Here is a 14,863-nt window from a genome sequence, read left to right on the forward strand (position 1 = left end):
ATATATAGCCTTTTGTTTTTTCAGATCAAGGTTTATCACTAAGTGAGTTTGCTGCTAACTTTCAAAACACTTAGAGTTTGTAATTATAGGTAAGACATTGTGGACTTCTATTTTCTCCTGCATTTCAAAGGATCATGTTCTGTATCTCCTGAGTTGTATACCTCACTTGGGGAAACCATTGCTCTAAGTCACCTAGAGGAACTTAGGCATTTTAAGTACTTATAGGAAAATGGCTTTTTAAAAAAGAATATTCCTCATCTTCTTATCTTCTTTTTTTTTTTTTTTAAAGATTTTATTTATTTATTCATAGAGACACAGAGAGAGAGGCAGAGACACAGGCAGAGGGAGAAGCAGGCTCCATGCGGGGAGCCCGATGTGGGACTTGATCCGGGATCTTCAGGATCACACCCCAGGCTGCAGGCAGCACTAAACCGCTGCGCCACCGGGGCTGCCCTATTCCTTATCTTCTTAAACTCATTTATTTTCATATATCCCCATATCATTCAGCTTGCCTCTTTTACCATCATGTCTGGATTACAGTGATAGAACATCTCCATTGGACCTAGGAACATAGCAACAATTTTCATTTTTTTTTAATTGAAATAAAATTGACATACAATGTTATATTAGCTTTAGGTGTACAACAGTGATTGAGCAGTTCTGTCATTACTCAATATTCACCATACTGAACGTAGTTATCATCTGTCACCGAAGTTATTACTATATTATTGACTATATTCCCTACATTGTACTTTTCATCTCTGTAAGTTATTTATTTTGTCACTGGAGGTTTGTACCTCTTAAACCCCTTCACCTATTTTTTGCCTGTCCCCCTACACCTTTCCCTTTTGGCAACCACTAGTTTGTTCTGTATGAGTTTCTTTCCCTTTTTGTTGTTGGTTTTTTCATTTTTTTTAAGGTTCATGTATAAGTGAAATCAAATATTTGTCTTTTTCTGTATGAGCTCTTTTACTTAGCATAATACCCTTTAGATCCACCCATGTTGTGAAGGGCAAGACTTCATTCTTTCTTGTGTCTGAGTAATTAATTCTCCATTGTGTGTGTGTGTGTGTGTGTATACACACATCATTATTCATTCGTCTGTTAATAGACATGCAAGTTACATCTTTATTTTGGCTATTGTAAATAATGCTGCAGTAAACAAAGTGGTGCACATATCTTTTTGAATTAGTGTTTTCATTTTCTTTGGGTAATACCCAGCAGTGGAATTACTGGATCATATGGTAGTTCTATTTTTGATTTTTTTGAGGAACCTCCATAGTGTTTTCCATACTGGTTCCACCAGCTTACGTTCCCTCCAACAGTGCATGAGAATTCCCTTTTCATCACATCCTTGCCAACATTTGTTATTTTCTTTTTGATACCAGCCATTCTTACTGGTGTGAGGTGATATCTTACTGTTGTTTTGACTTGCATTTCTAGATGATTAGTGATGCTGAGCATCTTTTCATATGTCTATTAGCCATCTGTACTTCTTTTGAAAAATGTCTATTCAGGTATTCTGCCTATTTAATTGGTTTGTTTTACTGTTTAGTTTTATGTGTTATTTATATATTTTGGATATTAACCTTTTATCAGCTATATCATTTGCAAATATCTTCTCCCATTCAGTAGGTTGCCTTCTTGTTATGTTGATGGTTTCCTTTGCTGTAAAAGCCTTTTAGTATGATGTAGACCCAATAGTTTTTTTTTGCTTATGTTTCCTTTGCTTGAGGGAGGAGACATCCAAAAAAATGTTACTAAAGCTCGTGTCCAAGGGATTACTGCCTAAGTTTTTTTCCCATAAGTTCTATGATTTAGGGTCTTATATTTAGATGTTTAATCCAGTTTGAGTTTATTTTCATGTATGTTGTCCAGTTTCATTCTTTTGCATGTAGCTGTCTAGTTTTCTAGTTTTCCCAACACCCATTGATGGAAGAGACTCCATTGTATATTCTTGCCTCTTTTGTTGTAAATTAATTGACCGTATAAGCGGGGTTTTTTTCTGGACTCTCTATTCTGTTCCATTGATCAGTGTCTATTTTCGTGCCAGCACTGTAGTGTTTTGATTACTATTACTTTGTAGTATCACTTGAAATCTGAGATTGTGATATCTTCAGCTTTGTTTCTTCTTTCTGAAGATTACTTTGGCTATTTGGGATCTTTCATGATTCCATATGGTTTTAGGATTATTCTACCTCTGTGAAAAATGCTGTTGGTATTTTGATAAGGATTGCATTAAGTCTGTGGATTATTTTAGGTATTACGAACATTTCAACAATATTAATTGTTCCAGGCTATGGGCACAATGTCTTTTTCTGTTTATTTCTATTGCCTTCAGTTTCTTTCATCAATATTTTACAATTTTCTGTGTTCAAGTCTCAAGTCTTTCACCTCGGTTGAATTTTATTTGCAGGTTTTTATTCCTTTTGATACATTTGTAAAAGGGATTTTTTTTTTAAAGATTTTTTTAAATTTTTATTTATTTATGATAGTCACAGAGAGAGAGAGAGAGGCAGAGACATAGGCAGAGGGAGAAGCAGGCTCCATGCACCTGGAGCCCGACGTGGGATTCGATCCAGGGTCTCCAGGATCGCGCCCTGGGCCAAAGGCAGGCGCTAAACCGCTGCGCCACCCAGGGATCCCAAGGGATTGTTTTCTTAATTTCTCTTTCTGCTACTTCATTATTAGTGTTATTAGTGCAACAGATTTCTGTATATTAATTTTGCATCCTGTAACTTTGCTGGATCCATTTATTAGTCCTAATAGTTTTTTGGTGGCATTGTAGGGGTTTTCTGTGTATGGTAGGTAATCTGCAAATAATGATGAATTCCTTATCAATTTGGATGCCTTTTCTTTCGTTTTTCTTTGCTATGGTTAGGATTTTCAGTACTATCTTGAATAAAAGTGGCAAGGTGGACATTTTTGTCTTGTTTTTGATCTTAGAGTATTGAGTATGATGTTAGTTATGGGTTTATGATATATGACCTTAATTGTGTTGAGGTGTATTCCCTCTAAGTCCACTTTGTTGACAGTTTTTGTTAATTTTAACAGTTTTTATCTGTGTAAACAGATTCTTGTGAAATAGTCTGGTACTTATCTTTAAAACTGTTTTGAAGGGAAAATGGGTTCTGAATTCTGTATAACTGGCTTGTACATGAATTGATAGAATACAACTAAGATAAGGTGGGATTTAACTTAGTGGAGGAGGTAAGGGAACATAGCAGATAGTCCAGACATTCATTTATCATTTTGGAATACTTTTTTTTTTTTTTTTAAAGCACATTTACCTTTGTAGGTAATTGCATTGGTAAGGATTGGTTTATATTCTGTAAGCACATTCATGATAGGGGTATTTGGTTTTCTCCCGGGGTAGATTTATCTTCTTGATGATAATTTTGTTCCTAAAAAGGCAAGAAATGAGATGGAAACTTTTGTACTAAAAAAAAGTTATTTGATTTTCAAGAGTTTTGCAGGGCTAATGATAATTATAACAGCTTGACTACTAGGATAGGACTCAATAACTTACAGTATTTTGAATCTAAAAGGTTGAATGGGGAACATGATGCCCTAGATATGTAATTATTCTTTATTTTTAAAAGATTTTATTTAGTTACTCATGAGAGAGGCAGAAACATAGGCTGAGGGAGAAGCAGGCTCCCCGTGGGGAGCCCCATGCAGGACGGGATCATACCCTGAGCTGAAGGCAGACACTCAACTGCCACCCAGGTGTCCCTGTAACTATTCTTTAAATAAGATCAATTGGAGAAAAAAACCCTGGTGGAGCGAAGACCTTAATAAGAAGGTCAAGCTTTGTAATCAGACCCACCTAGGTTTGAAATTGAGCCTGTCACTTACAAATGTGTGACTTCAGATAGGACTTACCTGAGTCTCAATATCTTCATCTATACATGGGGATCATAATGCCTACCTTTTAGTATTGTTGGGAAAGTTAAGTAAGATGTGTGTGAAGCACATTAGCTTGATGTGATAATGAATAGTGGCCAGTATTATTAATAATAACAATCTTATTTTCATTAATTTAGTATTTCTCAAGAGAAAGGAATGTAGGATATACCAACCAGCTGGCAGGTCACAAAGGCCTTACCCTCATTAGGAATTTTAATTATTGTTGAGACAGTTTCTAAACTAGTAAGTAGTTTGAAGGTTCAGGGAGAGTAAGATTCATACTATTGTCGGTTAAATCTCTTTAATCTCTATAATACTTTTTGTTACATTGATTTGGGGTTAAAGTTGAATGAATCCTTAAATCAGAGATAGGATTTCTTGTTTGGTTGAGTGACATCAATACTTATGCCACAATAAGTAATTAATTATGTTTAAATACAGGCTAATGACTTGTAAATTATTATTATTTTTAACATTAGGTGAAATCTTTCAATTCGGGCACAAATTTAGAAGATTAACTAGGTGCCATATTAGTCTATTAGGATTTTTTTAATTTTAAAAATGTTTTAGAATTTATCGCTTAATAGGTAAGATATCCAAGTAGATTAATGAGTGGTAAGTAGTTGTGAACCCATCTAAAAACAAAATGCCGTATATACTTCTACCCAATTTTATTACTTTCCCTCCCCTTTTAAGGTAACCATTATCCAGAAATTTGTTACCACTTTTGGGTTTTTTAACATTTATGCTATGTTTTTATGTACCTGTAAACTATATATAGTACTTAATTTGCAACATTTTGTATTCTTGTATAGTTTTTAAAAATTCAGCATTATGGTTGAAGGATTCATTTCTGTTGAATTGTGTGACTATTGAACATTAATTTTTAGGTATTCCATTCTATACCTAATATATGTTTCCATTCTTTTGTTAATGAACAATTATTTTGTTTACTTTTTTCTTTTGCTATTACACAAAGTGATAATTTAGGTGTTTTTGTTCCATGTTGAAGTGCTTTTTGTAGAGTGTACTGCTTGTAGTGAGAATTTTAGTTCTCTCTTTCAATCATCTTTTCTAACTAGAAATTTAACATTTTACTTAAATAAATCCGTGCTTTGTGATTCTGAGCTGTTTTCCTTGGCTCCCTTAAGAACTGTGGTCATTGATCTTGACCAGCATGATTTATTGTTCTCATAAAATTTTCCAACAAAAAGACCTAAGCTATGTAAATTATCTAAGTTTTTGAATTTAGATGAGACGCCATTAAAATGTAGAGCAGATGGTCGTTTGAGTATTGGTAGAATGAGTCAAAAGCTGTCATCAGGTGGTTCATTTAATGGTGGCAGATGTTTTCATAAAGGGTAGCAAAGGAAAAGAGCATTAAGTCTCGAGGGTAATATGGTATTCTATAGGAAGGAGAAAAAGGACTAATAGGTTTAGTTAGGGAATTAAGTTTTATGAAATGAACATTTTAAGGAATAACACTTGCCAAAGCTAAGGAGGTTTATACTGGGAGGGAATGGTTTTAGAGGAGAATGGATTGGGTGGATGTAGTAAGGGGAAACAAGCCACTGATGTAAGAGATCAGTAAAATGTTGGTTTTGTTTATTAAATACCCTTTCTCCTTTTTGTATTTTCTTTAAATATCAACTTTTGTTTTAAAGTCAATTGATTGCATTCTCATTAAAAATTCTGTAGTGCTTATTTTGATGGTGGAGTTGACTGCTTTGTTTACTTTTTCCAATTCTCAGCCTTAGTCTCTTTCACAGCTGTTCAGTAGCTTTGTTGGCATTTGAACTGTGAGAACCAAGAAAGGATTTGGATGTGCTTTTGTGTGCATTAATGGTTTTCTTGAAGTATTCTTTAAAACCATGCATTGTAGGGTTTTTTTTTTTTTTTTTTAACCAGTTATTGTGTGATTAAAATGGCTCCTTTTAAAGAAAACTTAGATTATGAGCTCAGGAATGTTGTTATCATTGTGCTTTGTGGAAAATGAGCTTAGAGATGAAAAATAAGTCAATAAGAGTAGCTGAAAACTGGACTTTTCATTTTTGGTCAGATCAGGCGGTTGGGATACATTTTCTCTTTGCCCTCATCAATCTACTCTTATTTGAAGAGCTGCATAGTTAAGGTTAAACCTCTACGTGCACAGTGGATACTAATTTGTTTAGTGCATTTTACTTTTTGTGATGACATAGGAGCCTACTTTAGATCTATTCAGAAACTACTGTGTGGACACTTACTGTTACTGACATTTGATATCAATTATGGTATTTTGGTCATGGTGCTTTCCTGGGGTAAGACAGGTTAGCCTGTGACTGCAAGCATGGTACCAATGAGGAGTGTAGTCAGATAAAGCATATGCTTTCTTTTCATGAAATAGTTGTTAGTGTAAAGGGTTAAAAGATAAAAACTTCAAAGAAGTAGTTACATATTCTATTTCTGGAGTATTGGAAAGTTGGTTTCTGTAAATATTTGCTGTAAATATCATGTTTTTGTTTTATTTTAATTTATAGGTTATTTACATTAGCATCTCTGGTGACAAGCTCATATTAAATGCTCCTCCTCACTCAGCTGCTACCTAGAATTAATATACACTTAGTGTAGAAGATTTAGGAAACCACAAAGGGTAATCCCACCAGTATATTTTGGGGGGATTATCTTTCTGGTTTTTCTGTGCAAGTGTATTATGTATCTTATATAATGGTATACTATAGTTTTGCAAACTACTTTATAAAATAGTAATGAGTTTGTGGAAAAAATGAAGTTTATCATGTCAGTAATATTTCTTCTACAACATGGTTTAATTGCATGGAATTTCTATGAATTACCATAGCTTACGCATAAATAGCCACATAGTTTTGATGTAGGTTATGTTAAATTTTTGTTTTTATCTACAAACAACTTAGTATCTTTGGATGTACTTTTTAAAAAATTTGAAGACAGGGTCAGAGCCTTAAGGCATTTGAATCATTTTGCAAATACCTTTCACAAAGATTGTTGAATTTATAGTTCCTTCTCAGCAAAATCTGACTGGCTCATTCTTCACATGCATGTATTATTTTTAATCAGTGCCAATTTGAGAGGATGAAATTGGACTTGTTTTGTGTGTTTAAAATAAATCATGAAAATAATATGTTTATGGGCACCTGGGTGGCTCAGTCGGTTAAGCATCTGACTTTGGCTCCAGTCATGATCCCAGGGTCCTAGATTCGAGCCCCACGTCAGGCTCCCTGATAAAACAGCGGAGAGCCTGTTTCTTCCTTTCCCTCTGCTGCTACCCCCCCCCCCCCCCCCCGTCTACTCTCTCTCTTTCGCTCTCTCACTCAAATAAATAAATAAAATCTTAAGAAAATAATATGCTTATAATAAAACTAAACAGTTCTAAAGTATATAGAATTAAACATGAAAGTGATCATCCCTTATCCTCCTGTATCCTGAACCCTGTCAGCTGTTTGGGGTAGGTTTTCAGATTTTCTCTATCTGTATATTGGGTGCTCATGTGGACATGTGTGTGAATTCTAGTTTCATGTTATCTTAGACTACTCAATATTGTAAAATATGTTCAACTTTTTTTCTAGCACTTTTATGATTTTCTGTCTTCATATTTAGCTTATTTATCTTTAGTTTGTTTTTGGTATGTTGTGCTGTGGGAACTATAATAAAATTCATACTTTAAAAAAAAAACTTACTTTGTTTCAGTTAAAATGGTTATAGATTACCCCAAAACTTAGTGGTGTGAAACAATTTATATGTTCATGGCTTCCATGGATTGGAGATTTGGAGACAGTTTGGTGAACAGTTGGTCTCTGCTCTGCAATGTCTGGGGCCTTAGCTTGAAGTGTCAGACCGTGGAGGGGCTGGCATAGCCAGGTTCCCTTGGGCATCTCCTTCTATCTCTATGCAGCTCTCTCCCTGTTCTCCTCTATCATAGTCATCTTCAGGGTAGCCAGACTTAGAATGAAGAACTCTCAAGGCATGCAGGGTCTGAATTCTGAGGGAGAGAGAAAGACAAGTGGCACCTGCATTGTCTTTTATGATCTAACCTCAGAAGTCACGCAGTGTTACTTCTGCTTCCTTATGTTCATCACGGCAGTTGCCAATGTCCACGTTCAGTGGGAGGGAAAAGAAACCCTCCTCCTAATGGTCTTCTGTCATTATCACATTGTCACAAAAGTAGTTAAGATGGATATATATCGGTATGGTCCCCTTTGGAAAACATAATCTGCCACACCATTCCTCCACTGTAAATATGTACTTAGTCTTTCAGGAATCTAACTGGTATAAAATTTACATAAAGAACAAAGATACACTTGTATTTCATTATTAAAATCTGTGAATTTTAAAAAACTCATATTGTGAATTGCTATTTCTTATTATAAGTTGCAGTTTTATAAAAATTTACAATTCAGTTTAATAGTCCTGTGTCAGATATTGTTATGATATTTGTCATTTCTATCTCTTGATTGATTTTAGAATTTAAGAAATATCTGTGTGAGCTAGAATAATTTCTTAACTTTGTAAACATTTGCTATTTGTGTTGGGAAATAATAACTACAAGAATAATTGTAGATTTTTTTTCAAAATGAACATTATAAAGAATTATGTATTGATTTAAAGTAAAATATAGTAAATTCTTAGTAACTCAAGAGATGATTACCCAGTTTATGGATTATTTGGTACCTTAAGAAAATCTTTATGTGATAAAAAACATAACTTTTTTTCTGTGAATTCATTTGTATTCTCAAAAAATAATAGATAATGGTTGTATTTCACCTTTGATTTATGTTCTACATGACTGAAGCGTGTAATACTAGTAAATGCTAGTAGGTTTGAGTTGTATGGCTTAAACCTGTGGTTTTAATTTTAGTAGACATTCAGTTTAGAGTATAATTTCTTTTGTGCCTATCGCTGGTGATCATTTTCATGGTTGATGCAGTCAGACTTAATTAGCCATAGGATAGTATACTGGTGAGTAGTGGATCTACTGGTTTGTGGGACTGTTGAGTAGTAGTGGATCTGCTGGTTTGTAGGACTATCTTGCATGGCAGTTGTGTTCACTGTTGCTGTGCTGGAGTGAAAACATTTTAAGAGGAACTGAGAAGACATATATAACTGCAGGTAAATCAAGTTTTGGGGGAAAACCTGAGATAAAACAGTAATGAGAGAAATGCCATGGAGAAGGTAGGTAATTTGCTAAAATCACATGAATAATTGAATATTCCCTCTAAGTAGTCTCCGGGAAATTGAGAATTTAAAAGTTCTTTGATTTTCTGTATAAGTTGCCAAATTTGCTTGGGATATATGATGATTTTGATCACCAAGTTATTTAAGTAGATGATGATTAGTACATTTAATAAATTCTGTGTTAAGATTAAATTAAATATAGTATAATTTTTTTTTTATATTTGCATTTTCCTTTAAAGCCTTTCAAAGTGTTTTTACCTCTGGAAATCCCTTTAGCATCATAAGGTCCCTTTCTAAATTGTCTTTGTCGGCTTGGGCTACCATAGCAAACTACTAGAGTGGGTGGTTGGTTAACAGGAATTTATTTCTTGTAGTTCTGGAGGCTGGGCAGTCCAAGATCTAGGTGCTGGCTAATTCAGTTCCCTGATGAGAAGTGTCTTCGTGGCTTGCTGCCTTCCCCCTTGTGTCCTCTTGTGGTAGAGAGAGAGAGACTGCTTAACTTTTTTCTCTTCTTTTAAGGATACTAGTCTCGTTATGCAGGCCCCATCCTCATTATCTCTTCTAAACTTAGTTATCTCTCATAGGTTTCCCCTCAGATATCAGCACATTGAGGGTTAGGGCTTCAACATATGAATTTTAGGGGGAGGAGAACACTTTCAAACCATAACACATATAAAAGGAAGTATTTTCTCAATTTATAGATGAGAGTATTGATCCCAGAGTATTTTAAATTAATTCCTGATATTTCCTAGCAAATAAGAGAACTAGTTTCTTAAATATCCTTGTTTTTACCATTTACTGAGACCATTTAAACCTGCAAGTCAAAAACAAACAAACAAACAAACAAACAAACCTGCAAGTCAGAAATCATGTCTTGTTATTTCCCGGCCTGACTAAAGTTTATCTCTAAGTCTCTGACAGTGTTTCACATTTTTGCCAAACAAATGAAGCTCCTCCTGGTTCATTGAACACATGCTGTGCTCTTCTGAGATTTCTTCTTTCTTCCTTTGAAAGGTCTACTCATCAAGTATTTCTAGAAAACTTGTCCTGATTCTTTTTTCATTTTGTTTCTTAGATGAGTATCTATTAATAGAGGTCTGGACTTGGAATTTTAAGTATATGCTTATTTATGTATGTATGTTTGTATGTATGTTAATGGCTCTGTTTCTGTTTTTTGTTTTTTGTTTTTTTAAAGTAGAGCAGTTCTTGATTTCAATTTATTGTACTATTATTTGTTCCTCAATATCTCTTATCTATTTGTTTTCTCTTGAATGATCTCATTTATACTTTTTGGGGTTACATTTTATAACTTTTGTTTTCTAACCCATAACCACCAACTCCTAAATTGCTCCTGACTCTGTTTTTTTCCCTCGGCTTCTACTAGTTTTATCCTTATTTAAAGTACCATTATTTTCACATGGATTGTTATGTAAATTTCTTATAATTTGACCCCTTTTCTCCAGCCACTTTAATTTTCTTCCTTTCTGTTCTCCATACTACATCAGGAATGATATTTGAAAGCAGCAGAGGGCCTGCCCACACACAGTAGCAGTGAAATAGTGAATGAAATCAGTAGGTACTGATGTCTGCTATCGTCCCTATCCCTGAAATCAAGAATTTGTGTGGCAGGAGAGTGTGGAATCATTGCATGGGAAAAGTATTTGGTGTTGGGTGTCGTGCTCTTTTGTAGTTCAGTAGGGATCCCAACTTCCTTCTACTTCCTCCCACCCCCTTTTCATTTAACCATCTCAGCTCAAGTACAAGTTTATCTTTGTGTTCGACTTTTTATTTAAAATCTGGTTACCTAATAAGATTTTAAACTTGAATATGGAAAGTGGGTTTTTTTCTTTTCCTTATCAGGAAACAGCAATAATGTGTTAGTTCTTCTAAAGTTTAGTAATAACTTTACTACTTTTGTGTTCTAGCTCGTGTGTGTGTGTGTGTGTGTGTGTGTATATATATATATGTATATATAGCACTTTCTTTCTTTTTTTTTTTTAATTTTATTTATTCATTAGAGACACACAGAGGCAGAGACATAGGCAGAGGGAGAAGCAGGCTCCATGCAGGGAGCCCGATGTGGGACTCGATCCTGGGTCTCTAGGATCAGGCCCTGGGCTGACGGCAGGCGCTAAACCATTGAACCACTCAGGGATCCCCTATATAGCACTTTCTTATTTGATTCTCAGAACAGCCCTTATCTTTATTTTTTTTATTTTTATTTTTTTATGAAATAATGGGAGAATTTAATAAAATATACTAGTTGAGGACAGTGGTTAAGTTCACACACAGATCACTGCGTTAGAAAACCCAGATTTAAATACTAGTTCCACTGTTTCATTGCAGTATTGACTTTTTTTTTTTTAAGATTTTATTTATTCATGAGAGACACAGAGGGAGAGGCAGAGACACAGGCAGAGGGAGAAGCAGTTTCCCTGCGGGAAGCCCGACGTGGGACTCAATCCCAGGACCCCTAGATCATGATCTGAGCCATCCAGGTGCCCCAGTATTGACTTTGCTTAGCCTCAGTTTTCTTATCTATAAAACTCAAAACAAGACCTAATCTTTAAATAACACAATGCCTCCTCCAAAGGGAACGGAGTTTCTGAGAACTAAAGAGACTCCTTTTATTTAATCATGGAAAATTACTAAACTTACACAAAATAGAGAATTATATAATGAACGTCCCTATTACCCACCTTCAACATGAGCAGTCTTGTTTCATCTAAACCTTATCTTCTCTGCTTGAAGTAAATACTATTATTTTATATGTAAATACTTGAGTTAAAATGAGTCTTTCAGGTACACAAAGATAGCTAGTGAAAGCCAGAACTCAAATCCAGGAGAGTGTTAGTGTTGTATGGCAATATAGCCCTTGCTTTGTAATTCAATATTGGGCTTGATACATACCATAACATAGTGACACTAATGTTCACAGGCCCCACATTGTTTAAAACTTCCAGTTATTTATTTATTTATTTATTTATTTATTTATTTATTTATTTATCTATCTATTTATTTATTTATTTTAGATTCTATCTATTTATTCATGAGAGGCACAGAGAGATACAGAGGTAGGCAGAGGGAGAAGCAGGCTCCATGCAGGGAGCCTGATGAGGGACTTGATCCCAGGACCGCAGGATCACGCCCTGAGCCAAAGGCAGACTCTCAACTACTGAGCCACCCAGGCATCCCAAAAAACTTCTAGTTTTAATTTCTAACTATAACAGATAGTAAAGAAGCCTTATCCCCAAATTTGTTACCCTAAAATGTTATTTGCATTACTTTAATAGTGGTACCTTTTATAGTCTTTGTCTTTGTCATTCATGTATCATTTTTAGTGGAAGTCATATTGCCAAATGTTTATTTCCTTTTTCTAGACTTTATTACTTCTTGTTCTGTAGGAAAACAAACGAGCAATTTCGACTATAGTATACTGTTTTCTTTGTACACTGAAAACTTATTTGGTAATCTTTTCCTAAAGTTTGTTTTTTTGGGATGGAGAGTTTGGCAATATCCAGGGATAGATGCTTAAATTGATAGTTTGTTTCTGTGATATCATGATGATAAACTTGCTTTTTCTTTTGGCATAATTGTTTACCTGGAGAGTAGGTTGAAATTCTTTAAGAGATTCTGGGTTTTTGATGTGGTTTTACCATATCTACTTAGTGGTAAATGATTCTTCTTTCTGTCACTAGATTGAATATAAGTTTGTTTGTGGATGACAGCAAAGACAGTGCTATCAAGAAGTACTCTTAACTAGTGAATAAAGAAGTGATAGAAAATGTTTAGTCTATAATTTATACTGATGTAAACACTTGAAATATGTTGTCTTGAAACTATGTATGGTACATTTGAAATATTATTTCCTACCCTTTTGAATTACTTTGCAAGATGCTCTGTTCTTATCTTTCCCCCAGGGAATAGTATTCAAGTAAATAATATTTGTAATTAATGCAAGCATGTATCTTTGTTTTAATAGGTATCAAGCATGATGGAACCATGTGTGATACCTGCCGCCAGCAACCAATCATTGGCATTCGATGGAAATGTGCAGAATGTACAAATTATGATTTGTGCACTGTTTGTTACCATGGAGATAAACATCACTTAAGACATCGCTTTTATAGAATTACTACACCAGGAAGTGAGAGGTAGGGTAAACAGTTTTTTCTTTAGTTATAATTCCTTGTGTATATTCAATTTTTTATACTATTCCACCTTAAAAATAGGATTTGGAAGTGGCTTGACAGCTAGCTTAATATCAGGATGTAGGAAATAAGAGGCTAGATATGGACCAGGCCTGCCATAGAGTGAGAAAAGAGTTCTGTGAAGTTGGAGCTGTATGTATTTTCAGGATAATTTGAGCTCTTCTTTGTCTAGCAGGGAGACTTGGCATTCCTCAGTATTTGGAAATGCAAGGGCAGCCCAAGAGAGGCTGATTATTTTCTTCTTACTGTGCATTCTATTCTGTTAATCACTACCAGATGAACACTAAGGGCCCATTGATTGAATCAATAGGCGATTATTAAGACTATGTAGCCCCTCTTATGCTTGTGTACATTTGAAGATGACTAAAACACAATATTTCTTTTTGAAAAAGATCTATTTATTTAGAGAGGGCAGAGGGAGGGGCAGAGGGAGAGAGAGAGAATCCCAGCAGACTCCCCACTATACACAGAGCAGGAAGCAGGGTTCAGTCTCATGACCCTGAGATCATGACCTGAGCTGAAATCAAGAGTCAGATGGTCAACTGACTGAGCCACCCAGGTACCCCTAAAATAGAGTGTGTTTTTTTTTCTTTTACAGATTTTATTTATATATTTGATAGAGAAAGCACAAGCAGAGGGAGAGGAGAAGCAGACTCCCTGCTGAGCAGTGAGCCTGATGTTAGGCTTGATTCCAGGACCCTGGGATCATGACTGGAGCCAAAGGCAACGCTTCCAGGCAACTTCCCTTTTTCTTTTTTTCTTTTTAAGGAGTTTATAAGCTAAGGGATTACTTGACCAGCAGTGATTATCATGTGATATTTTGGACTATATATAGAGATTATTAGTATTAAGACACTTAACAGGGATCCCTGAGTGGCGCAGCGGTTTAGCGCCTGCCTTTGGCCCAGGCGCGATCCTGGAGACCCGGGATCGAATCCCACATCGGGCTCCCGGTGCATGGAGCCTGCTTCTCCCTCTGCCTGTGTCTCTGCCTCTCTCTCTCTCTTTGTGTGACTATCACAAATTTAAAAAAAAAAAAAAAGGTTAAAAAAAATAAGACACTTAATACTAAGTGTCTTAGCAAAGAGAGGTTAATATTGATAGTGAATTAGTACAGAATTTCAAGTGATTGAATCTTTTCATGTAGATAGATAAGAATAATGTATAGGAGCAAGAATCTAACCAGTCCTAGGGTGGCAGCAGGAGTAGTAGAAAAATGGGTTTGGGTATCAGATTATCCCAGTTCAAATTCTGGTCCTGCTCTTTATTAACTGAATAGTTTTGAACACGTTGTTTATTGTCTTTTGCTTATAATTTTTAAAGTTAGAGCATAATAAAGATATTTTAAAACTGAATAGAATAACGAGATAAAATTAGCAAAACAAAAGGAAAAACCCCAAACCTTTTTGATTTTATGAATGAGAAGGATATAGAAGAATAAGGGAAAGATGGCCTTGGAGAACCTTGCTGGTCCAGATTATTGAGTATAGAATTCTTTCAAGGCCCATAGTCCTTTTGTAAGTCACTACTTTGGAGACAAGTTAGTGTTGGATCAA

At 35.1% G+C, this 14,863-nt stretch overlaps 1 protein-coding gene across 1 annotated transcript in view; it reads left to right on the forward strand.

The window, feature by feature from the left end:
- The window catches only part of MIB1 (MIB E3 ubiquitin protein ligase 1), a 137,018-nt gene that overhangs the window by 8,202 nt on the left and 113,953 nt on the right, over window positions 1–14,863 (forward strand). The window contains exon 2 of the mRNA XM_077900234.1: window positions 13,079–13,250. Coding sequence (XP_077756360.1) covers window positions 13,079–13,250 — 172 coding nt within the window. The remainder of the gene's footprint in view (window positions 1–13,078; window positions 13,251–14,863) is intronic.

The sequence above is a fragment of the Canis aureus genome, chromosome 6 (genome assembly GCF_053574225.1).
Source record: "Canis aureus isolate CA01 chromosome 6, VMU_Caureus_v.1.0, whole genome shotgun sequence".
Taxonomy (NCBI): Eukaryota; Metazoa; Chordata; class Mammalia; order Carnivora; family Canidae; genus Canis; species Canis aureus.